This window comes from Paramormyrops kingsleyae, chromosome 17 (genome assembly GCF_048594095.1).
Source record: "Paramormyrops kingsleyae isolate MSU_618 chromosome 17, PKINGS_0.4, whole genome shotgun sequence".
Lineage (NCBI taxonomy): Eukaryota > Metazoa > Chordata > Actinopteri > Osteoglossiformes > Mormyridae > Paramormyrops > Paramormyrops kingsleyae.
Genome location: NC_132813.1, coordinates 11594055 through 11618625, shown reverse-complemented (window position 1 = coordinate 11618625; position 24571 = coordinate 11594055). Strand labels below are relative to the sequence as shown.

General features: G+C 36.0%; 1 protein-coding gene across 2 annotated transcripts; it reads right to left on the bottom strand.

Annotated features, from left to right (window-relative positions):
* Positions 1-16616: 16616 nt before the first annotated feature.
* foxa3 (forkhead box A3) lies at positions 16617-22586 on the bottom strand. Of its 2 annotated transcripts, XM_023812111.2 has the most exons (3): positions 22099-22586; positions 19824-21040; positions 16617-18982 (listed from the first exon to the last, which is right to left on the bottom strand). In XM_023812111.2, exons 1-3 carry the CDS (start codon positions 22168-22170, stop codon positions 18964-18966), a joined length of 1308 nt encoding a protein of 435 aa, XP_023667879.1. In that variant the 5' UTR covers positions 22171-22586; the 3' UTR covers positions 16617-18963. The 2 variants fall into 2 exon arrangements, with proteins under 2 accessions (XP_023667879.1, XP_023667877.1); XM_023812109.2 differs by having other exon boundaries at positions 16617-21040.
* Positions 22587-24571: the final 1985 nt, after the last annotated feature.

Genomic DNA, 24571 nt, shown 5'->3' with positions numbered 1-24571 from the left:
TCTCAGACTTCCATACCACCTTCAATATAGCTATTTGTTATGAAACATTAAGCTTAGCAGTTTTTTTTCATTGATGCGTCCATAAAATATTAAAAGCATGAAATCTCTTCTTCAATCCAAGAGAGCTAAAACAATGAACAGTTAGGTGTTTTCAGCATTTATATAATTTTTATAGTGAATTTTGCTACATTAGTTGCTTAATTTTGAAACAAATGTAAGGAAACCTTTGCTTTCTATATTCTTTGTGCTTCCTTTATTTTCACAGCTAGTCGTATATGAAAGCAAAATGTGACGTAGTAGAAACGTGTCATTGAATATGAAAAGCACTGATAATTTGATGATAAATCCGATTATAATTTTTTTCTAATGGTGGCAGTATTTAATTATATCAATTATAAACAATACATTTCCTTTTATAAATTACTTGTTGCTACATCTAAGCTCAAGTTGCAAAAGTAGTTGGGATTACAACTGCAACCCTACTCATAAGTATTATCGTATACCAAGCTCTGGGGGCTGTATATACAGCTCAGACAAAGTGCCAGTTTTTAGTCTGTTGGTTATTAGTGTCAGTTTTCTGTTTTGTCTCTCTACTCTGTTTTAAACTTCTAATCTTGTTCCTGGTGAAGTTTCCTGGTTCCTAATCCCTTGGCTTCTTGATCAAGCTTTACGCCCCACCTTAGTTACAGTTGCACCTGGATCCGCCCTGCAGGCTCCGCCTGTGTTCGTTTATTTACGTGCGTTGGGGAGTAAGGTCTTGTGCACGTCCAGCAGCCTAATCTTCAGCAAATAGAGAAGGATGGTTGTTACAGGTGGAAGATGTCGTTTACAGAAAACTCACAGCACAGTCTGGGTTGTCTCTTCCCAGGCCGGTGTAACGCTTACTTTTTGAGCTCTTTCGTCTGAAAGTTTTTAATAAGCATTGCAAGATGATGGACAAAAACCCTAATCCCAACAATGACAACCCTATCCCCTTAAACAGGAGTAAATAAAACAAAATACATTTTTGTTTTATTTTTGTTTCCACTTGTGGAGACCAAAACAATAGTCACAGATATTTATCATAAATACGTCACAGCAACTGTAACTGTCTTTCAGATCAGATCCCACATCAGTTTCTTGCAAATCATTGTTGTTATTAAACATTTATGAATCTGTTACTCTGTGTGAAACGTAGAAATATCTATGTAGAAAATGTAGAAAACATATATAGAGTGCAGTTCATTCTCAAAAAACACCAAAATATGTTATAGAGTTATACCTGAACATTCTTCCATCTATCTCATTTTATCTGTACAAGGTGATAGTGAGTCTGGAGTCTCGCCCAAGAAGCACAGGCCATAAAACAAGGCGTGCCCCATATGGGATACGTTTCGATATACTTTAGGTAGCACCTGCAGTTTTGCTTTCTTTATATAAACTTTTTTTTCTGGGAAAAGGGTAAACTAGAAGATAAATATTGCTTGATGATCGATATTGTTTGGTAATAAATGAGCAAAAATTGAATCTGTTTACTAAATTTTTCATTCTGTGAACAATATTTCTTTATGAATATACCGATTGAGGTTGATCATGGAGGGGTTCAAAAGTTAGAGATTATGTTATTTTGTCATATGAAGTAGCTTAATAAACAAATAGACCTGTCCACCATTTGTGAGCGTACCACAGGTATAAGTGAATGAAAGTATTTTAAGTTTTGGCGTTTACCCATAAAAAATATATATACATATATACAGAATACGCAAATGCTCCTGGGATCAAAGGGGGTACAAAAGTTGATCTGGCCCTAATCCTCAGACTTGAGAAGCATGAAGCATTGTAAGGTTGAGATTAGGTGGAGCAGGAACAAAAACCATTTATCTGGGTGTGGGCTGTGTATCTGAACCACCTATATGTGGAGAAGTGCTGATAAATGAGCTTATGTTCACATGCAAACAGCCCACTTCATGTTCTTCTCACAGCAATGAGACAGCAAGGATCAGCTGTGTTCGCGGGATTATGAACATCTTCAGTTATTTCAATCGCTTACATTTATATACAGTGTGCTAACTGTCTCTATGGGATGGCATTTGGTGGTTTTGCAAAATGACATAGATAAGCAGTGCCTATAATTTTATGCATCCAGACCTTAAACTCAGCTGTGAGCATGAAATTTATGGGAAGAAGGGAAGGAGAGATAGTGTTAATATTTAAAGCTTGTGGAATAATTTGGCCATGATCTTGCATAGGACAAGCGAGTACAGAAAATGGATGGATGGATGGATGGATGGAATAATGAATGGATGGATGGATGGATGGAATAACTTGGAAAGACAGCAGCAGTATCCCTCTCAGTAGAGGCATACTTCAGTACACAACATGCATTTGTTACTCTAAAATATTCTTTTCCTTAAAAAACCTGCTAATTTGTATCCACTACACAAACAAATAAATACATTTATAGTAAAGTAAATATTAGGAGTAAACAAAAAATGTTTTGATGGGAGGCACAGAAGCACCAATCAAAAGGACCAGCCTTGTAATCGCAAGCCACTTTGGTCTTTCCCTGCATTACGACTGAAGCCACTGTCAAAATAGCCCCCCCATGGCCTGAAGTCAAATGAAAAAGACAAATGCATACTAGTTAATATTCTGGGAACTTTTTGACATCTTAGCTTTTAAACTGGACCTTATAATAATAAGCGTTTGGCTATATATTTGTTAGTATTTACATTCTTAAAGAGAATGCAACGATTCTCATTTTGTTTTTTCCAAGCATTACACATTTTAAAAGGAAGACATTGAATATCATCAGAGCATCAGCACAGTTTTTAAAATAATTAGTTCACTAATACTAGGCTGATGGCCCATCCTGCCATCACTACTAACTACTGATGTTTAAGACAGCTGACAAAAAATACTATAGTAATGTTGTCCTACTTCTATCTAATATTTTAGCCACCTGACTGTTGACTTGATCCAGCTCATTTTTTGCATTATATATAATACTTGCCCTTTAAAAAAAAAAATACACCTGGTTTTCCTTGTCTGAATGCAACATCTTCCGTATCTTCATATCTCACTGGGGTGCTTGGATATTGCTTGTTTTTAATGTAACTACCATACAGGCTGGGATCTAAATATCATTTATTTCATGCACAATTTCTGCAAGCCATTTTTATGCATTATAGTTGTGTTTTGCCTATATTTTTGTATTTCCATTCTCATCTTTTTAGTTGTGAACATGTATTAATATTTTTAATATTCAGTCAGCTTTAAATTCACTGCATAACAAAGGAAATTACTACACACAATTAAATTAAGCCAAGCTACTGTAAGCTAAGCTAGCTTTCAGGAGTTCTGCCTCAGCTGCTGCATGCTGATTTTCAGTTCCCAAGTTCTTGCTATGTAGACTCCTGATCAGACACTTATGATTTATTATATTAATTAATATAAGCCTAATATATATCTTATGAAAGGGAGATTTGTAAACTTCCAAATAGTGGTCTTGTGGCAAACAAATATTTTCACACAAACAGACAGACAGCGAGACCGACAGTCAGTTAGATAGATAGATAGATAGATAGATGCATGAATAAATTAACAAATGTAAAGGAATACCCTGAACTTTAGCAAAACATCCTCTCCTTGTTTACTCCAGAGACCACACCTTGGCTACTGGGTTTCTATATTAAATAGCCAAGCAAAGAAGAGTACAGATATTTAGGTAACTTGTTTGTAAGTTTTATAAGTAAGGTGTCTAGTAGAACTAATATCTAGGATATACTGTGAAATTTATAGTGAATGGGAATGAGTGGAAGTAAATATTGGTATATAAGATGATGCCAAGCCAGTTTATGAGACAAAGCTCCAAAGGAACCTAAACAATCAATAATTATATTTATCTATCTCAAGAATTCTCAGGATCCAAACCATTGAGAAACCTCCTTCGATGAGTATGAAACAATTTATATCAGAAATAACATTATAAACTTATCTTTTGAAAGATGAGCTCAAAACACATTATCCATGGATTGAGCATTACCCTTTCATTGCCACGACCTCTGCCTTGCAATACTTAACTTCTAAAAGTTAGCCTTTGGCTAAGAAAAGCATTTATTCTTTATAAGTGCAGAAAAACGTATGTAAAAATCACATTTCAGATTGTAGCCCGCTTAACTCTGTCGGCAGTTAACTGCTTAAAAGGAAATTGAGGACCTCTGGGGTAGAGTTCAGAGGTCAAAGATAACAAGACATAGTGGCTGTGGCTTCTACTGAAAACCAGACTTTAGACACTTATCACTGCCTGCCCTATTCACCTTAGTGACCTGGGTTAACCATTGGACAGACGTGGTCAGTCAGGAGTCACAATCTGTCCGTAAGGTGATCCAATCCTCTGCACTCGTTTCCCAGACTGTTTCCTCCTCTGTCCCAGTGCAGTTTATTTCCTTATCTGTTCTCGTCCTTGGCCCCCCACACCTGTTACTGCAGGCCCCAGAACAACAAAAGCTACTCATTAACCAGTACTTCCTTTTATCCAGCAGCAGCTGAAAACCAAAGAATAGTTCTAACATTAGCTAGAACATCAGCCGAGTAGACCAGGCATTGTGGTGGGCCCCTCAAATGCCTTCCTACTTTTAAACGCTTACGTTTAGCTTTAAACCACACCATGAATCGTATACTTTTAACTTGATTTCCAGGAATTTTTTTGACTCCCAATAATAATTTAATATATCATGTATACACTTTAAAACAGTTTTGTTACCATATATGATTTTGTTGTAATTTGAATTGTCCAAATTTTCCAATTCTCCATCTTTTTTGGTTATTTTCATACACACACACACACACACACACATACACACATTATGTGTTTAAAACAAATCTGGAGTATGCTAAAATACTTTTTTTCATGGAAGCTGAGTGATCTGATTATACATCATTAGCTGAATACATTTCAGTTTTACTTATGCTTTGAATCTCAGCAGTTTCCAAAGTCAGTAGTGGCTTAGGTGGAGGGGTTGAATAATCATTAATAAATGTGGTATGTGGCCTCTTTATCTGTTGGACCAAAGCCACGCCAATGTGGAGACTGATAGATTACAAAAAAATAACTTATCAGTTCACATTTGAACATTTTAGATCTGGTATGTTAGCTCTCTCAGATTCTGACTAGACTTTTACATTGCAGTGCATGAACAATTGGGAAAGAATACTTAAGGGCAACTTTCTTGAAGCTCTTAAGACTTCTAAATATCATATAGGCTGAAATACGATAGATAATATGATAAATAAAAACATTGAATTGAAGGACATGGCTGTTTTTTCCACTTGAAGGGCAGATAGACCTATAGATATCATGTCGATCTCTATCCTCATCCCAGACGAATATCAATGCACTTGAACTAAGAGATTTACTTCTAAATCAGTTGCAGTTTGACTATATCCAATCCATAGGATGGACAGATCTCTTAAGATTCAGATCTCACCTCCTGATTTTGTATGTGAGTGAATAAGGTATGACTGAAAGGGCCAAACTTCTCAGCAGATGGAGAACTGTATGTACTGGAGGATAAACAGAAAAAAACAATTAAAAACCAACAATTGTCACAGGACTAGCTCAGCTAAAATGAATAGTGACTTTGATGATAGCTAATCTTGGTGTTAGCATAAAAATACCATAAGACAGTGTTTACCAATCCGGTCCTCGGGGACCTCCAGACGGTCCATGTTGACATGGAAATATAATGAGTGAAATTGTATGATGTAATATTCTATTCTTTTCAAAATACCACGAACTAAAGGATTTTATAACTTTGATTAGCATTTTTATTGTATGTATTAAATGTAAGGATGCACTTATTGATTACATTCTAATTATATTTGCAATAATTGTGTGCACAATATTTTGATATAAATTAAAAGTATTTCATCTGAAATAAAACTAAAAGCACAGAGAAATCTTGTAGGTGCCCCTCTTCTGTGTTCTGCAGGACTGTCCCACACTGCAGGAGAAAAATCCAGAGCACAATAGTGGAGCATCCAGCTTTCTTTGAGAAGTTGGGCAAGGTGCTTGAAAGAGAATTGCCTATGGACTCTAATTCCACCAGTGTCACCAAAATGAAAAGTACAATCAGCATTGTACAAGTGACACCAGTACTCTGTAGTCCCACTGAAGACCCAGGAGGGACCTCGCTCAGACCGTGTTCAGTCTGGGTAGGGAAGTGCTGACCAACTCTGAGGATGTTGTCGAGCTGTGAAAAGAACATTTTGAGGATCTTTTTAACCTAGCGGATATGCCTTCTCACCAGCATGCAATTTTTGAAACTTCTGGTGGATCAAAGTCTATCATTGCAGCTGAAGTTGCAATCTTAGTATGAGACTGCTGTACTGAAAAGGCTACAGCGGTAAACGAAATTCATCCGGTGATGTTGAAAGCATATAATATTGTTAGTGTGATGTGGTTGATGCACTTTATCTATGTTGCTTGGAAGTACAGTATCTGTGAAATGGACAACAGAGATGATGGTTCTTGTCACAATAATTTTGTAATTGTATGGTACTCATTTACGTTTTTGTTTTCTGATTATTGTAATTGCTGGTTTTTGTTTTTGTTTCTGATTGTTATTTGTTCAGATTATTGTTGTTGTTCTGGCATGCCTCAACCATATACCAATAAATGTTTGTATTGTCTCATCATATATTGTCTCATCATACGTTGTCTCCTCCCTTTTGTGTTATGGTCTGACCCTAGATCTGGTTGAAACATAATTGGGGGCTCACCCAGGATAGTCTGTTTCGCTTGTTTTGTATTTTGGGAGTTTTGTTTTGTGGTGAAGGTATTTCTTTTGTGGAATGGCTAGGATGGAGGTTGAATTTAGTAAATTTTTAAATCGATCCATCTGTATCTGCTTTGTATTTAGTGGATTTAGTACAGTTAATGGAATTTTATGGCCTTAATACATGCCTCGGATCAATTCAGTGACTACAGTTTCACAGGCACTGAGGTGGTCTGTTGTGGTGAAAAAGTCCATACATCCATGGGACTTCAAAATAGAGCCACTGATATTTGGTATTGGGACAATTCGAATGAGGTAGATTGAGCGTCTTACAAGCATGCCAAGGAAACTATTCCGGGCAAATCCCACTGAAAACCCAGGACACTCTATGAAGAGATTCTTTTTCTCAGCTGATCTGGGAATGTCTAGCAATCCGTCAGAAAAAGCTTGAGTCAGTGGCCATGGAAAAAGAGGTTTGGGGTTGACCAGCTCAGTATAGCCCCACTGTGGCTGCAACCCGGAGGAGTGACTGGAAAATTAGATGTTCCCTGGTTCCCTGCCAAATTATATGGGTGTTTTTCTCATTGATGGGTTTGTCTTATTATCAGCACTAATGCAGTAACTAGGTGTAGACTTAGGAGAATATCAGTGAGGTGCTATCTATGCTGTGATACAATCTGTGAGCCGACTTTCCACACAATGCTTTGCCTCGAATTTTCTCTTCTGGGGGGGGGGGGGACAGTTGGCTCCCTGGGGATAGGAGCACTGTATTCTGATGCTACCTGTGCTATGTCACCTTCACGTAGGCAATGAATTGGCACCCTGGTCTGGATAAACACAGGGTAATCAATCAACTCCCTAATAGTCAAAGACCTGAGACACAGTCACCCCCTGTATTGTTCTATTAAAGCCAATCACCATTATTACCCTGTCACCCATAAAAAAAAGAAAATCTTTCCTTAAATGCCTCTAAAGCCCCACGCAGCGACTCTTTAAGGGCACACCAGCAGGGTTATAAAAACATATTTAAATGTATCAGAATAGGCTACTATTAATTAATTACTATATAACTTTGTGATTTTAATAAAAGTAAGTTGTTATAATGAATTTCACATTGCATAGTTATTTTTACTGTTGTTTTTCAGTTGTGTTCCTTAAATGGCTTTTATGTCTGGTTACTTGTAAAGATTTAGTTTAAAATTGCTTTAATTATTTAATGAAGACAGATGGTAATCATCAGCACATTGAAGCTGTATCTTTAGTCATGCCTTGTGCTTCCTGATAATTTTCAATTACTCTACATTGTTTCTGGGAAGTAAAAGAATATGACAGAACTGTAATTTATTCCTGTAATTATCAAACCTGAGAGACATCATCCAGTACAGTGTGATTCTGAAATTTGTATTGATAACTGAAAGCCTGGTTGTAGCCTTACCCAAGAGCACCATTGTTGTTAATTTGCAGAACTCCATCCTTATTTTTTTTTCCATCCAGCTGACATTGTTATGATTTGTGTTTCTGTTACAGTTATTCTCGTTTGCTTTGGCACATTTCTCAAATGACAACATTTGCAAAACAGCTAGTGTAATCCCCACCCCATAATGTCACTTCTTTACAGCAGAACTTAATTTCTCAATGTTTCCCACAAATTTTCAAATGTTTCAGCGCATATTTACAAATGGTTTGGTACAATTCATCAAGTCATCATTTGGCACAGTTTTCATTTGCTTTAGGCTTGTTGGTCAAAATATATTACGTAGTTTCCCATTTTAATAATTTTCGCACCCAAAACGATATATGTATGCAATAATGTGTTAGTCACTGCAGGCTAAACAATTAACCAAGCTTTCAAAATGATTAAAAAATAAATTTCATAAATTGTAGTAATACAATTTGCTGTGTTTTGGTTGCCACAATACATGATTTTGTTGTCATTTTGTTGCTCTTGTATTGCCATTTTGCTGTTTTGTGTTATACGGTGCTGTGTGACTTTTTTGTTTGCTATTGCACACTGTCTCGCGATCTGAAGAAGTTACAAATGCATGCAAGTGCTTTCTCTTGCCAGTAAACTTTACATACTGTAATGTAGAGCCTTGCAATGTTGAAACCGGTGTGTTTGGCATGAATATGTATCAGTTTGCTAAAGACAAATCGATCAGTCAGTGACAATGACAAAGTGGGAACCAACTATCATTCAGAATTGTGGAGCTCAGCAGCCTGCTTTCACTGACATGCTGACAATGTATCTAAGCATTTTGACTGTCATGGTTAAAATGATGCCGATTGTAGTTTTCACTTTGGTGACACTGGTGGAATTATTTGCTTTTGAGACATGAGTTAATTGTTTTGGGTAAGTTGCAGACTTTTGCGCCTAAACTATAGTGTTGTGCCATTTGTATGAACTGCTTTGAGAAATGCTGTTATAGTCTTGAGAATGTTAAGTATATTTTACGAAATGTGCCAAAGCAATTGAGAAAAACTGTAACGTCTAAAGAGAGTTTGAGGCCTGCGTAATGCTAAGGGCCAAAAATGTCAACCAAGCTGTTCTGTGATGGAGTAAAAGCTATAGCTTAATTTCCTTTTTAAAAATCTTGATATGCTATGCTACGCTATTAGCACTCCTGCTAAGTGTGTATTTCTGCAAGCATTCCTGTTGCCATTGACACATTAGCTCGTATGCAATTAAAAGACAAATAAATCCAGCTTACTACAGCATCATTTGCTCTCACGCTACTTCATTCTTTCTTGACACAGCTATAGCAGAACAGCAATGGAGATCTTATCTGGACAAAAAAAAAAAACACTGCAAGCAAACAAGTCACAATACTGGCATATCCAACATATTTCCTTCATTGTTTCATACTTCTTACCTTAAGAAGAAAAAATGTGTGCATGAACATATAAAAAAATATACATTATGCCTATGCTTATTGTTATACACTTACTTCCTGGTTAAAATAGCTTAAAACGTTTTATTTGATTTCCTAAGACATAATGTCGTTTGCATATATGAGAGACAGATAGAGAGAGAAAACATACAATTTAAAAAAATTATATGAAAAGTGTTGTGTGTACCTTTGGACAAATAATTAAGAATCTTTAGTATACATCCAATTACACTTTATTTAATAGATGGCTAGATTCATTTATGGATATGCTTCTTCTCAGGAGTTGCCGTTCAGGTTGCTCAAGGTGCCCACCCTTTGGTGACTCATACCAAGATCAGAAACCTCTCGACTCGACCCCCTTCCAAATCCCCTCGGTACTGTTACCTACCCACATTTAGCAAACAGGGCAAGCAAACAACTGGAAGTGCTTCAGATAAGCCCTTTTTTTTGGAGCGCTCCATTCACCAAGCCCCTGCTCTCTGCTCTGCAACCCGGCTGTGAGCAAACACCACATGCTGAACAAAGGGGATGAGTAATTGGACGGAAATGTCAGCGTTTCATCATGGCTGCCTAGGTGCAGTGTTATCCATTAACCAGAAGAGTCACCGGCTCCTTCAACCAGGTTGCCATTGTAGCAGTAGGAAACATTTCACAAAGAATTTCATTATGAATTTCAAAATCAAAAGTTGTGTATGTATTATTTGATATTCCTATTCTCTAATAGTACCCCTGATTGCAAAGGGGACATTTATATTTATATGTATAGGTATAGTATATAAGCATATATATAGTCATATAGAGAATGTATTTTATATTTATATATATATAAAATTTGTATGTGTGCAAATGAAACAAAGAGCAAAGTGTTCCCTGTGTTATTTCTAAAGGCAAGAAAGATAAACACACCACAGTATTGAATTAATAAAGGCCAAAGGGGGTGGATGAAAATTATGTAGTAGGGGGAGTGTGGCTTAGAGCAGAGGTGGAGCTCTGTGAATAAGCTATCTAATTTACACACTGGATGTTTTGATGGAAACTGTCCTCAGATGTTGCTGCTCGACCTGCACTGTGAATGTTTTTCTTTTGCCTGGCGTATATTTTCGCCCCTACCCTGCGCTCTAAAGAAGCCGGCATTGCTTTTATCAAATGCATTTGATTCATAATAAAAATGCCTGAGATTTTTTTTTTCCAGTGCGAAACTTCTGAGGCTTTGCGCTGAAGTTGTTTTTGCAGATGTCAGTTTTACCGTAATATAATGACAATGCACATTGTTCCTTTATGGATCTTAAGGAAAGCTACATTTTATTCATTTTGATGGGGATTCAAGGCATAATATGTTCTGTCTTGTCTATCCAGGTCTAATGCTGGTTTCATTTTCCATGATGTCAATTTGTCATTATTTTTGCTTAATTACATTATTGAATACAAACCTATGAAAAGGTCCAAAAACAGAAGACATCTCTGATGATGTGCAAGCCAGCCCATTTGTTGAGTTACTGGCCTCATCGATCATTAGCAGAAATTAAAGTTAAATGTATATCCTGCCTGTCGTCTTTCTTAAATTAAGTTTTCACGTCTTTCCCCTGTTTTCACACTAACCCACTGTCTGTTCCAGCTGGGGTCTAAATTCATTCCTCCCCCACTGTGGTTGCTGAGAAGAACAAGGGTAAAAGTGTACCTTCACACACACAGCACCACACTGATATTCTCAGAGATTACTCTGCGTGTGTTTGCACTTTCTTGCGGTCCCTCACAATTCATGACAAATGTCTGAATAGGGCAATGCTATCCTGGCAAACGTTATTGTTCAAATGAGCTCTCAGAAGGCTACATAAGCTGGGGCTTGAACTTTTCAAGGTTAAAACTATTTATTTATTATTAATGTAAGTAATAGTTATAAGTTTCTGAGGTGTACTGATGTACTGTTTTCTTTTATTACATAAATCTGTGTAAGAACAACCAAGAGAAATTCGGTGTTTGGTCTCAGCTAATAATATAAGAAATATAAGAAATTATTAGTAACATTCATAGTCAGCTATTTGTACAGGAATTAATGATCATTTTTACATTAACCACTTGGAATAAACACATACAAAAACAATTTGAAGAAAGGGACAATGACATTATTATAACATTATTTTTACTTATTAAATTTGGCCTTTAAGATATTAATTGATGGGATTTTTAAACCTTTTTCTATTATTTTGAAAAGATAGGAAAAGAAGTTGTTAGTCAGCGGAGCCTGAAAATCCTCACAAGCTTATGGAAAAAGACATCTTACCAGACTCCAGGATACCAGTCAGCTTATACAAACAGATCTAGGTCTCCTACCATTTCTATGGGAGCTTTTTATGAAAACAATATTAGACTGTTTATTATATAAGACTGTATTTTAAAAGATTTTATGGTAGATGAAAAATTCAAATGAAATATATCTTTAGCATTTTATCCTTGCCAAGTTGGTCTGCACAAGAGATACTGATGTTGAATAATTTTCCCATAAAAATGAGCATTCAGTATAAATACATTTATTTTTATTCATTTTGCAATGTACATGTTTGCCAAACTTTCTTTGACATTGAACCCATATGATTTGAATAGATGCTAATTTGTTTACACAAAGTAATCAAGGCCCCAGCATAACCAAGATTAATTATATCTATCTATCTATCTATCTATCTATCTATCTATCTATCTATCTATCTATCTATCTATCTATCTATCTATCTATCTATCTATCTAATTTTACCATGACAGCCCCACCACCTATGAAATGTTCAGCATTGAAAGGAAGGTGTTCTAAATTTAAATCAGTAAAAGCTGGCTTTGTACATGAATGCCTTGAGAGAGAGTAAATGTGAGAGGCAGACAAACTCTCCTTGCGGCCTAGCAGCTAGGAAGGAGCCAGGGGCCGAATTTTTGCTGGTATGAAAGGACTGATTGTCTGGGGTCCTGTGGAACTAGGAAAGTTACCCTGGTGCTGGTTTTACCCTATCTGCCAGGAACGTACATAGTGAACCAAGAAGGAAAAAGTAAAACCTTACCTTGTTATGACAGATAGCTTTCAAAAATGACTTTTAGGTGTGTATAAATACCTGTAGTAAAACATGCAGATGTAGACTGGAAATTACTGTATTCATACCAATATTAAGACTCTCAGACTGTTTATTTGGTTTTCTGAAGCAGCGAGTCAGAGGAAGAAAGAGAGAGAAGGTATTTTAGGACCAGACATTCCTCCGCATTAAAAATAAGGCTCCATTGAGGTTGTCCTTAAAGATGCATAGAATGGTTACCATGTTCACTGCCACTAAATAGCTCTGCAAAGGTAAATAATAACACCTGAAAAAGGAAGTGGATGGATTTCTGTGCTCCTCTAGTTGCAGAGGCTTTAAGCAAATCAAGAAATCAAGTGAAGAATACAGGGTACAGGTATACAACATAGCTATACTGTCAACAAATGTGACATCCCTGGAAACAGCTGCATTTAAACGTACAGACAGAATGAAGGAGAATTAACGAACAAATTATTTTAGTTGGGCACGTCTTAGCATTAAAATAAAAAACCTGACTTTTATCTTTACATGTTTTGTGTTTACATATTGTCTGTGATGTTTGTTTTCTGCTGGCCTTCATTAAGATGACAAAACCCATATAAAAGTGCAATGAAGATCCCAGTGGGAGACATACTATTTTATGGACTTTGTTCTGACACAAAGAAGGACTGAGAGGGGACTGGTAAAACTGCAGCCCTTGAGTACGGAAAACAGATAAAATAAGTGAAAATCCTGTCTGGGTATAATAAATTAGAGAGCAGTCTATTCTCCAGCCTTGTTGGGGTATGTGAAAGTACTGTCTGGCTAAAAGAGAACGAACAACAAAAAATAAAGTTAAAGATAATGCTGTGTAGTGGCGACACGTGGGTAAATGAAAGTCAAGGTTCCAAAAGGCATTAGTTTCTCTCAATAGTGCCATTGTTGTATGATCTTTCCTTCTTTCTCATTGTTGTATGCTCTTTCCTTCTTCCTCACACATGGGTGATGTGTTAAATTCTCAGTTCCAGTAACTTGGGATGAACGCCGCAGGTCTGTCAACAGTCCCATCTGGGTAGCTGCCACTGTTAATTGACACTAACGAGAAGGACTCGTAATTGCAGGGGCATAAAAATTAAATCTAGTAAGAACCGTTTCCTGGCTGTGACCCTGGGCATGGTAGGGCCTAGGACCATGGGGAATGCATAGCTGTGTCGCAAAACAATATAAAGCTTATGAATAATAAGGTATAAATTAAGTATAAAGTAAAAGTAATATAAGTAATGTTACAGTAAAAGTATAATCTATTTTTATACTTTTACACATTACTTTGCATTCCAGATATACTTGAAAATGCGTGACACAACTGTTTTATCTGTGAGTTGATGTCATAGCTGTGAGGGCTGTTATTGGTTAACATTTGATTACACTCGGCTTCCATTTAAATTTGTTTAACTAGAAATTGATTGAAAAAATTAACCAGTTTTTCCATTTCAGTTTTTCAGTATCCTATCTAGGACAAGAAGAAAGTCCATCTGATGGAAATTTTATGTGGTGATGTAATGCACTTACAGGTAGGAAGTAATTTATGTTCTTGACACTAAAACCCAGATATATAGGTGATAAGTTTCCTTGAAATTTAGATGGGTGGGGAATAGTCCCAAAGTCCAACCTTGTGTATAATGGGACTTGACAGATGAGCTGTTACTTAAGTTAAATTACCAAGTAATTATTTAATGACATAAAAAGGAGCAGAAGTAGTTCTTGAGCAAAAACGAAGACCCTCTCAGCACTACAGTTTACTCGATTGCTTTGGAGCATTTCTCAAATGACAATATTTATAAAACAAGAAGTATAATCCCTACACCATAATGTCACATCTGCACAGCAGAGCATCATTTCTCATTGCTTCACACAAATTTCAAAATGTTTTAGTTCATGTATGCAAGTGGTTTTGTACAACTGTCTTCATTTGACACGGTTTTCAGTTGCTTTAGTGTAGTTGGTCAAAAGAGATTGTGTAGTTTCCCACTGTAATAATATAACAGACAAAACCATGAATATAAGTGATAATTACATAAGCCACCGCATGCAGAACAGTTCACCAAATTTTCTAAATTTTTCAAAAATGTATTCCATAATTTGCAGGAATAGACCACTGTTGTGTTTTTTGTTCCTACAGTACATGTTTTTGTTGCCATTTTGCTGTTTTTGTGTTATACTGTACCATGTAACATTTTAGAAAGTGTCATTCAGACTGGTTCAGCTCAGGAGCATACTTACACTGACATTTTGACAATATATTTAAGCATTTTGATTCTCATGGGTACAGTTTCTCTCGATTTAATGAAACGTACTTAACATTCTCATGACTCTAAGAGCATGTCTCAAAACAGTTTATGCATATAGCACAACACTATTATACAACTGCAAAAGGGCAACACTCACCCAAAACAACTCTTGTGTTATAAGCAAATAATTCTATCAATGAATTAGTCAGTTCCACCATTTCATGAAATATATTTAACATTTTCACAATGGCAATACAAGAACAGCAAATTGGCAACAAAATCACGTGCTGTGGGAAAGCACAACAATGCCATATCGCGATTTATGAAAAATACTTTTGAGTCATTTTCAGAGTTTATTGACCTGTTTTGCATGTGATGGCTTACATGATGATTACTTAAATATATAGTTTTGGCTGTACTGTATAACTCTACGATGGGAAACTACATCATTCATTTTGACCTAGAGCAACTGAAAATTGTGCCAAATTATGACAATTGTGCAAGAACATTTGCATTCATGTACTAAAACATTTTTGCAAAAATTTGCATAAAACAATGAGAAATGACAATCTGCTGTGCACAAGTGACATTGTGGCGCAAAAGCTGTTCTGCAGATGTTAATTGTCATTTGAGAAAGGCTCCAAAGCAATCGAGTAAACTGTAGGACACGTCTTTGGTAACCATATTAATATATGAAGATACAATGTTCAGCCTCAGCTAAATTTGCCTTGATTATAAATAATTTCCTGGGTTATTCATTTGCCATTTATCATATTCCTGCCTCATTTATTCTGTTTTATTTGGATGTTTTCCTTTTGAATGTGTAGTTCAAATGTTGTGTCCACTGCTTTTGATTTTGAGCTCAATATACATTCAATATACCACCAGTATGGGGACATTCAATATACCACCAGTATGGGGACATTCAATATACCACCAGTATAGGGACATTGTATGGGGGATTGTTGATACTATCACCTCTGTAACTTGTACGTTTGCTAACACGCCAATTAAAGTCAGATATATCAATGGTGTTTCACTAGAAAATTTAATCATCTTGGTTCTTTTCTGTGTTTCTTTTCAGTTCAATTTTATCAGGAGTCACCAAACAATACCCACAGCCCAAAGAACAAAGTCCAAAATGTTATCTGTCCACCAGTCTCTTATGTTCGGCAGACTTTTACACTGCACAGCTCGTTAATCATTGTTTATGCCAGCATAAAAAAACTAAAACAGGCAAATCTAAAAAGTAACATTGAATTTATTTAATAGCACTGGCTAATTTACTCTTCTCAATTTACAGGGCATTTAAAGTTTATATATTATAAATCAGCACCATCAATGGAGTATTAACTTAATATCATAGCTATAAATACAATCTATTTATTTATCCAAACAGTGAAATTACATATTATAAAACTGGTTCAGGCTCATCTTTCTATTGCTCAGTTTGTGTTAATGAACTGCCTTTCCTATGTTGACAAATAAATGAATGATACAATATTATAAGAAAAGGACTTTCATACCTCAGTTACACTTTGGCAACGCTCAATTTTTGTTCAACTTTTCAAGACTTGAACAGCAGGTCCATAAGATATATAGGGCCAGCTTTTAAAATTTCTTTAAAACAGTTAAACACTCTTAAACTCATTATAATGATAATTATTAGTTTATTCAGTATATGGAAGCCCACAGAATTACACTCTTACACATTTATTCAAGTAAAATCAAATTAAAACAAATCTGCATTTCAGTATACAACATTTCATTTTAAATACCATAGATAAACATAACTTCCAGTCTTTTTCCAGTATTTATTTGCTAATGTCATACAATTTAAAGTAAAAAGATGGAGAACTGTTGCATTATACAATTAAGTTAGAGAGATGCTGTGGTTCTCCAACTAATCAACTGAATTGTTCATCAGATATCCCAAACAAAACTGTTTCTCTTCTCAGTTTGCTGGACAACTATATGTTCAGGTGTCTCTTGAGTATGGCAGATTAAAAGTCTGTTTTCACAAAGCTGTAAGAACACACCAAGATAACATTCACTATTCATTTTCTGATTTGATTCAATAATTATCTAAATTAATATTTACAATTTGAGATGTGAGTTATTTTTGGCCCATTCTTTGTGGGACCAAAAAAAACAACAATGAACAAATTGCATAAACTGTAACAATTTTCTGGAAAAATATGTCATTTTAATGTTTTTTTTAAAGTATGGCCTTGTATGCCATTGTGAAGCTATGGATACCGTATCAGTGGAAGTGGCTGATCTTATCAGCTTAAATGTATTAACTCCCTACTCACTGTGTATAGTTCACAGTCACATTTCTGAAGTCTAACTCTAAGGTGTAATTTCTTTGGGTTCCTGGGGTCTTTCAGCTGTTTTGAGTTGTGCTAGTTCTACGACCATTGTTTCACTGGTGAAAAGAAACTATACGTTATCTGTAAAAACCAAAATGATTCAATGTAACATATCATTCATATAGATGGGTGTGACATGGGGGCTCAGTTGGACATGGTGTTGGCTCAAACCTCAGGTACCGTGGGTACGATCTCCCACCCAGCTACATGTGTGTGGAATTTGCATGTCTCCCACCCCACCCCCTCCCCCAGGCAGAAGGGCAAAAATATGCGATTAGATGAACTGGTGCCTCTGAATTGCCTATAGTATGTAAATTTGTACCCTGCCGTGAACTAGCACCAATCAAGTATCAATGTTAAAATGAACACAATTCGAATTTCATTATTCTCAGTTCTTTTTAAAGACAGGCAAGAAGATGTTTTTCAATTTAAATTATTTAATGAATTTAGCGCAACAATTTTAAAAACCACAAAACACAAAACAGAAATGGTCTAGAAGAAACTGTTTAAAACATTAAACCTCATTTTAACATATATGTACATTGAAAACGCTTTTTTCAAATCCTATTATACTTTAATTCAGTCCCAGAAAATGTAATGTGTACATTTGGTGTTTTAAAATGTTTTTTCCCCCACATAAGCTCAAATTAAGGTTCTTTATTTTCATTATCTTCATAAGGTAAAAGAATCAAAATAAAACCTACTTGAGAATCCTGGGTATGTGTGAGTCTGTCACATATGACACAGGTCATATAAACCAAGCACACACAGATGCCTTGACATAGCCCTTGAAATTGTGCAATAGCAAATGTATGCATTGCATGTGATTTTACAACAAGTGTTTAGCTGTCAAGATACACTTTCTAACTGATTAAGCATTCTCACATCTAATCAAACATTCTCACATCTAATTAAGCATCCTCACAACACACCAGTACTAGAAAAAGTTAGCATGGGATATGGTGTCCTTTGCAAATTTTTGAAATGAAAACAAGATGACTTTTGTTAGAAAACTGTTTATCAGCCAGTAATTCAAAAACCAGCCTTACTGATAGCATTACAAATTCTAAAATAACAGTATATCCAACAATTTTTTACCTATTGTCTTCACACAATAAAATCAAACTAAAAACAGTGTGGAAATACAGATATTAAAACACTTCTAAGTTCAGAAAATATGGTACATACACATTATTTTCATCCATTTGAATAAACATATAAGAATAATAATGATGATAAATAATAACAACCATAAAAATGACCTGAATTTGTATTATTTTTATTACTAATATGATTCATTTATATTTATTTTTCTGTTCATGTTGATGATAAATTATTTAACATCTATCAGTCTGTTTTCATGGTAACTATGGAAATCAAATCTTATACATACAAGTTACGGTTGAATTTTTTTTTTCATGGTGGGGTAATTGGGATGTTAACTGATGATTTTATCCAAAAAAAATTGAAAAAAAACTCAGAAACTTGTCTTATGTCTTTCTTAATATATAATGATCCGGAACATGAACAAAGAAACAAACTTGAAAATAGATTTGCTACAGTAGTTTCATTAAATTTTAAATAAATTGTTTCATTTCCTCCAAAGTCCATGATTTTCTCTTTGATCATAAAAGAGAAAATTCCCTATTAAAAAAAAAGAAAAACAGCAATTGCTAGAAGCAAAGGTAAGAACAGCACTAAAAAAATAAAAACATTTTCTACCATAAAACCAGTGAAAAGTACACAATGAAAACAACATGCTATTTAAACTGCAATGGAGCATTACACTGTAACACACTGAGGGGTTCTTATTCAGCAACAGTTGAAAAAAGCAGTAACATGAACCTCATGAGTTCGCCACAACCTCAGAAATTATTTTATTCCATTTTATATGATTAAATGCAACTCTGTACAAGATATATTAATTTCTTCATTTTATAAATAAATGCAGCTCTACTGACAATATTTACAGTTCTTTGTGCATGAGCCTAAGAAGAGCTTTTTATGTTCTTTGTTCTTTATTCTGTAAAATGACTCCCAGGTAACAGTTAAGTAACAAAGGTGCATATTCACTATGATAACCCTGCATGCACTTTTAAAAACCTACCTCTTTGGTAATCTAGAGCAGTGTTTCCCAATCTGGTCCTTGGGGGGTCCAGGCTGATCCATGTTTTTGCTCCCTCTGAGCTACGTGCCAGGCAGTGCGCATTTTTGCTCCCTCCCAGTTTCCCAGAACAAAAACGTGGACTGTCTGACATGACTGTGTCCCCGAGGACCAGATTGGGAAACATTCATCTTCGGCTCATTTTATATCCATTATCTTTAACCTGGCTTTTAACTATCCAGTGGAGGTCACCAATCTTGTTTGTATCTCCAACTTTGCATGTTTTATATAGGCTGAATAGTGTGACCCAATAGTGTAACTGTAAGAGTATTAGAAGGGCGAGTTCAAAGGGCAACATTCTATGAAGCATTCAAAACTGACCTGCTATACAAGGTTTGATAGTAGGTTCCAGAGTCAATGGCAGAGGGCCCATTGCTGTCATAGATCTGCTTAGCAGCCACTGGTGAGGATGCACTGTAGGTATTGTAAGTCATCATTTGGTCTTGGTAGGACTTGAGGTCCATCTTCTGCTCATTGGACATTAAGTTGGTGATTGAAAAAGGGTGGTTGAAGTTATAGTGTGGGTCCATGGACTTTAGGGGGTCATTTTGGGGGTCCATATGTTGCATGACACTTGAGAGGAGGGGGCTACCACTCACAGTCTGGGAGTGGAGGTGTGTTGTAGTGGACACCGAGGACAGGGCTGAGGAGATACTAGGTGTTCCCTGAACGAGAGACTGGGGACACTCCAACTGCACTAATCCTTGTGGTTGCTGCTCTTCAGAGGATGATCCCGGATGGGAGCTGTTTGAATGGCCAGAATCTGCCCCTTCTGAGCCTGGGGTAAGATTAGATTCGTTCTGGAGGTTTTCCTTATGCCCTGCTTTGCCTCCCTCTTGGGATTTCCCAGAACACTTCTTCCCAGCCTTGTCTTCAATCTTGAAACGCTTCTGGCGCCGGAGGTAACAGCCGTTCTCAAACATGTTGCCCGAGTTGGGGTGCAGAGCCCAGTATGACCCCTTGCCTGGCTTATCAGGGGAACGAGCCACTTTGATAAAGCAGTCATTGAAGGACAGCGAGTGGCGAATTGAGTTCTGCCATCTCTGTTGGTTCTCTCGGTAATAGGGGAACAGATCCATTATCCACTGATAGATCTCATTGAGGGTGAGCATCTTGCTGTTGGACTGCTGTATGGCCATGGTGATGAGTGAGATGTAGGAATAAGGCGGCTTGGCATGTGTTAGCGAACGGCGGTAAGTCTTTGGCATTTCCTTAGTCCTGTTTAATGTAGCTGGCGAAGTATAGTTCAGCTGTCCCATGGATTGGCCGATGTTTTGGTAAGGGGAAAGGGAGCTGAGGGTTGGTGCAGGAGAGTTCATCTGCGTAAGGGTGCCAGAGCTGAGGGAAGAGGAGGCTGGGGCCAAGTTCATGTGGCTGTTGCCTGCACCAATGGGGGCAAGGGGGCTGGTGGAGAAGCTACCTGTAGAGTAACCTATATTCATGGCAGCCGGGGACCCAGCGGAATTTAGATTAATGTAGCTATTGATGGCGTTCATAGTCCCCAGACTGGAATTCATTGTACTAGGAGAAGGGTACATCTGAGGAGATAATGGAAAAACAACTTTAATTTTTTTTTCTTCACTTTTTCATAACTATTTAAACCTTCAGCTTTATTGCAAAATGAATACAGCGACCAGTCGAAACAGAAACCCTGCTTAAACACCCGGAGTTGTAACTGAAATACCAGTTTGTTTTTTTTATTGACATTAAATTGCACTTTAAAAACTGAAAAATTGGCAGAACAATAATGTGTACCACCGTTAATAACACGACTTAAGCGAAATAAAAATAATTAAAAAAACACGTTCAAAATTGAAGTAGAAGTAATTAATATGTAACTGATTTATGAATGCATACATTGTTCAACAAATCAACAAGTCCTGGCTGTTTTCAAAGGTAAAATGTTCCTCTGTCGAATTCTGTGAAAGGGCCACTCATAAGATGTGTGAAGAAAATCAGTGTCTTAATTTTTCATTATTCGGCACCTATAGGCCTAATAAATAATTGGGTATTTCAAATTTAAAAAATAGAATTAACAGCATTTAAAGCGACAGCCAGCTGGAACATTTTATATCAGAGGATTTGCGATAACAGTCAGTTTAGTTGTGAAGCACTAAAATTAATTTCTGTTTATTTAACTAGGTACTTCCAAAATAGATCCATTGAAATTATATATAATACGATTATAGACAGATAATACGAAATGCCATTGCTTATTTCTCTTAATCTCCCATTCTGTAATTTTATTATATGTAACATTGTAAATCTGATTTAAACTGGGTTCTGTATGGTGAAATCAACATGACACGAGCATTCACGTTTGCCTCCCTTTACCGTCATTATTTAAAAAACAACGTTTCGATTTAACTTGCCGATATCTGAAAATAAACTTAACACAACATTTTCCACAAAACAAACTACAAGACGTGTACTTGTAAAAGGTAGGCTAATTAAATGTGAAACAATATCGTTATTTTTTTCAAGTATCAACTGCGATTCAAAATAAAAAAGAAAAATAGTTCATGTTTAACTATCCAAGTAATTGAAGTATTACCCTAATATTGATACAAAAGCCATTTATACAATTACGACTCACCTCGTTCGCCTCGCTGTAGAAGGAATTCCAATCTGGTATTTCATGAGACTCCATCTTCACTGAACTCAACATCCCAAGAAGAGCGTCCTTTTGGGGTGTGTGGGTGGGAGTTACACAGATTTAATAGAATTATGTCTCGAAGTCGCTTAATTTATTTGAACGCTCAGTAACCGTGGTAAAACAAGATTCCATTAACCGTGCATTTCAGGAAGATCCGGGTCTCAGGAGAGTGGTCAATATCCACAGCAAGAAAAAAGTTGCGTAGGCGCAAAATTTAAGTTTCAGTAGACGTATTTGTAAAATTCGATTTGCTCACTTTCGATAATAAGAGAAAAATCATTTGTTCCTTAAAAATTCAGTAACTATGGCAGAATTATGAAGAATAATACTTTTCTATCAAATGAAATCCTCAAATGGTCATGTATATCCTGCAGTTGGATTACAGCCCCGAATCCAGTGTCATTCACTCAGTCACTTAGCCAAGTATAATAAAGGTCTGACGTTCAATCTTTAAACGCAGGTAAAGGGCCCGCCCCGATGTGCAATTTGAATATCCCGGGACAAGAAAAAAAAAAAAAAGTTTATTACTCTCTTGATTATTTTGCCACCTGGTGTTATGTAGGCCTACATATACACAGCAGCCTGCATATTTAATTTGTCTCTTATTTTGTATAATTTATATTTCGCGTATTTCTCTTACGTGTAGCAATTATTATTTACTATTTTAAAACAGACACCATTTTACCATATAACAGCCAATAAAACACAATATCTTGGATAGAACTTGTCTAACATATATCTACGCTAAGGGGTAATCATTTGACAACAATTAATGTAGGTTAATCCTACTTGTATCGCACGAATTTTATTTATTTATTCTTTATTCCGCAAAAAATCCCACACATTTATTTTGATTGTAAAATACCACACATCCGACTAGGCCTATGTGATATATTTTAAGGCAAGTGTCTGGGATAAAATCAAATATAAGTATAAGATGAAATGAAACTTCGATTCAGGGAATGTGATCCCGTTTATAAATGCACTAGCACCTTCTGCTCGAATGAAGGCATTTCTTTTTTCCGGGAGTAGCCTACACTTCATACCAGCGGGTTGTCTGATGGGTGCATTGAGGTGTCATGAAGGAAACTTGTTAATTCCCGCAGACTATCACTTTGCTCGATATACAAAGAGAACAACGATCAATTTCCACAGTACACTCAAGAGCTTCTCCACGTTAATGCTATTATGTACACCCTATTTTCACTGCAGAACGTGGAATTATGATAAAATATAATAAAAAATATCTTAAAAAGTATTGAAATAACATATATTGAATCATATAGGTTTGTTGTTTAGACCTTTCTATAGTTGTTTTGTTCTATAGGCCTAGTTATAGTCAACAAAATATTCACAATTTAGGCCTATATAAAAGCTTAATTGCAGCCTATAACAAGTATAGCAATTATATGGTAAGAGCTCACTTTGTTGCATGCTCTTGTTTTTGCATTTATTAGTAAAACACGCTGTTTTTGTATTTATTTTAATAGTCACTTCCTGCGTGCAATATGGAATTCTGTTTAATCGAGAACGCGGTGCAGAGTGATATAGAGCACGGATTGTTGTTGACTAAAATAGATACAAAATAATAAAAACACAAAAGAGTCGTTTCATTCCTGTAATTTTGTTTTATTCTTAGGTCTGCATGTGGAAGGACAGGAAACTAATTGAAAAACCACTTCCCATAGCTAACTTGCATGGAAGTGCCGTTTCTTTTTAGAATATACATCAGTTCATCCACGGTAGACAGTGAAATCTGAATATCAATGCATTTCCTAATTGCCATTGAAAAGAGATGTAATAGATAGGCATGCATATGGTCAATGGGATTAGCTGGAAACAGCTGACGACATTATGTTTTAACGTTGTAATCGCGTTCGTTTAAATATAAAAGTAATGAAAAGGGGAGTTCGAGTTAAAGGGTTGAACGATAATAAATAGGCATAGCATAAATCAAAGCAATACTTTCACGTCACCAATTAGGGTACTAATCTGACGCCTCTCCCTCACACAAATTTACCACAGTTACCGCATTTAAAAATAAATTCGTTTTGTGATGTATTTCCGATGTTAAAATGAAAATATAAAAGTTTGATTCTTTTGTGAGGAATACACAGAATAGGTCCGAGACATAGGCTATGTTATCAACGCAGGCTATTAGTATTATAATGGTTACAACTTATATTGTATGTTTGGCCGTTAAAATGCTAATTGGCGTCTGAGATGCTTAAGATAGGGCAACTCAGATAGTTCATTAACACCTCAATAATTAGTTAACAATAGATTTAATGAGCTAACAGAACTAAGGAGGAAACCAGAGATTTGAATCTATTATAACTTGATTAACTTAGGAAATAACTTGCAACTTGTAAACTTTGTTGCCATTGTTAATTTTAATGTAATTTACAAAGTA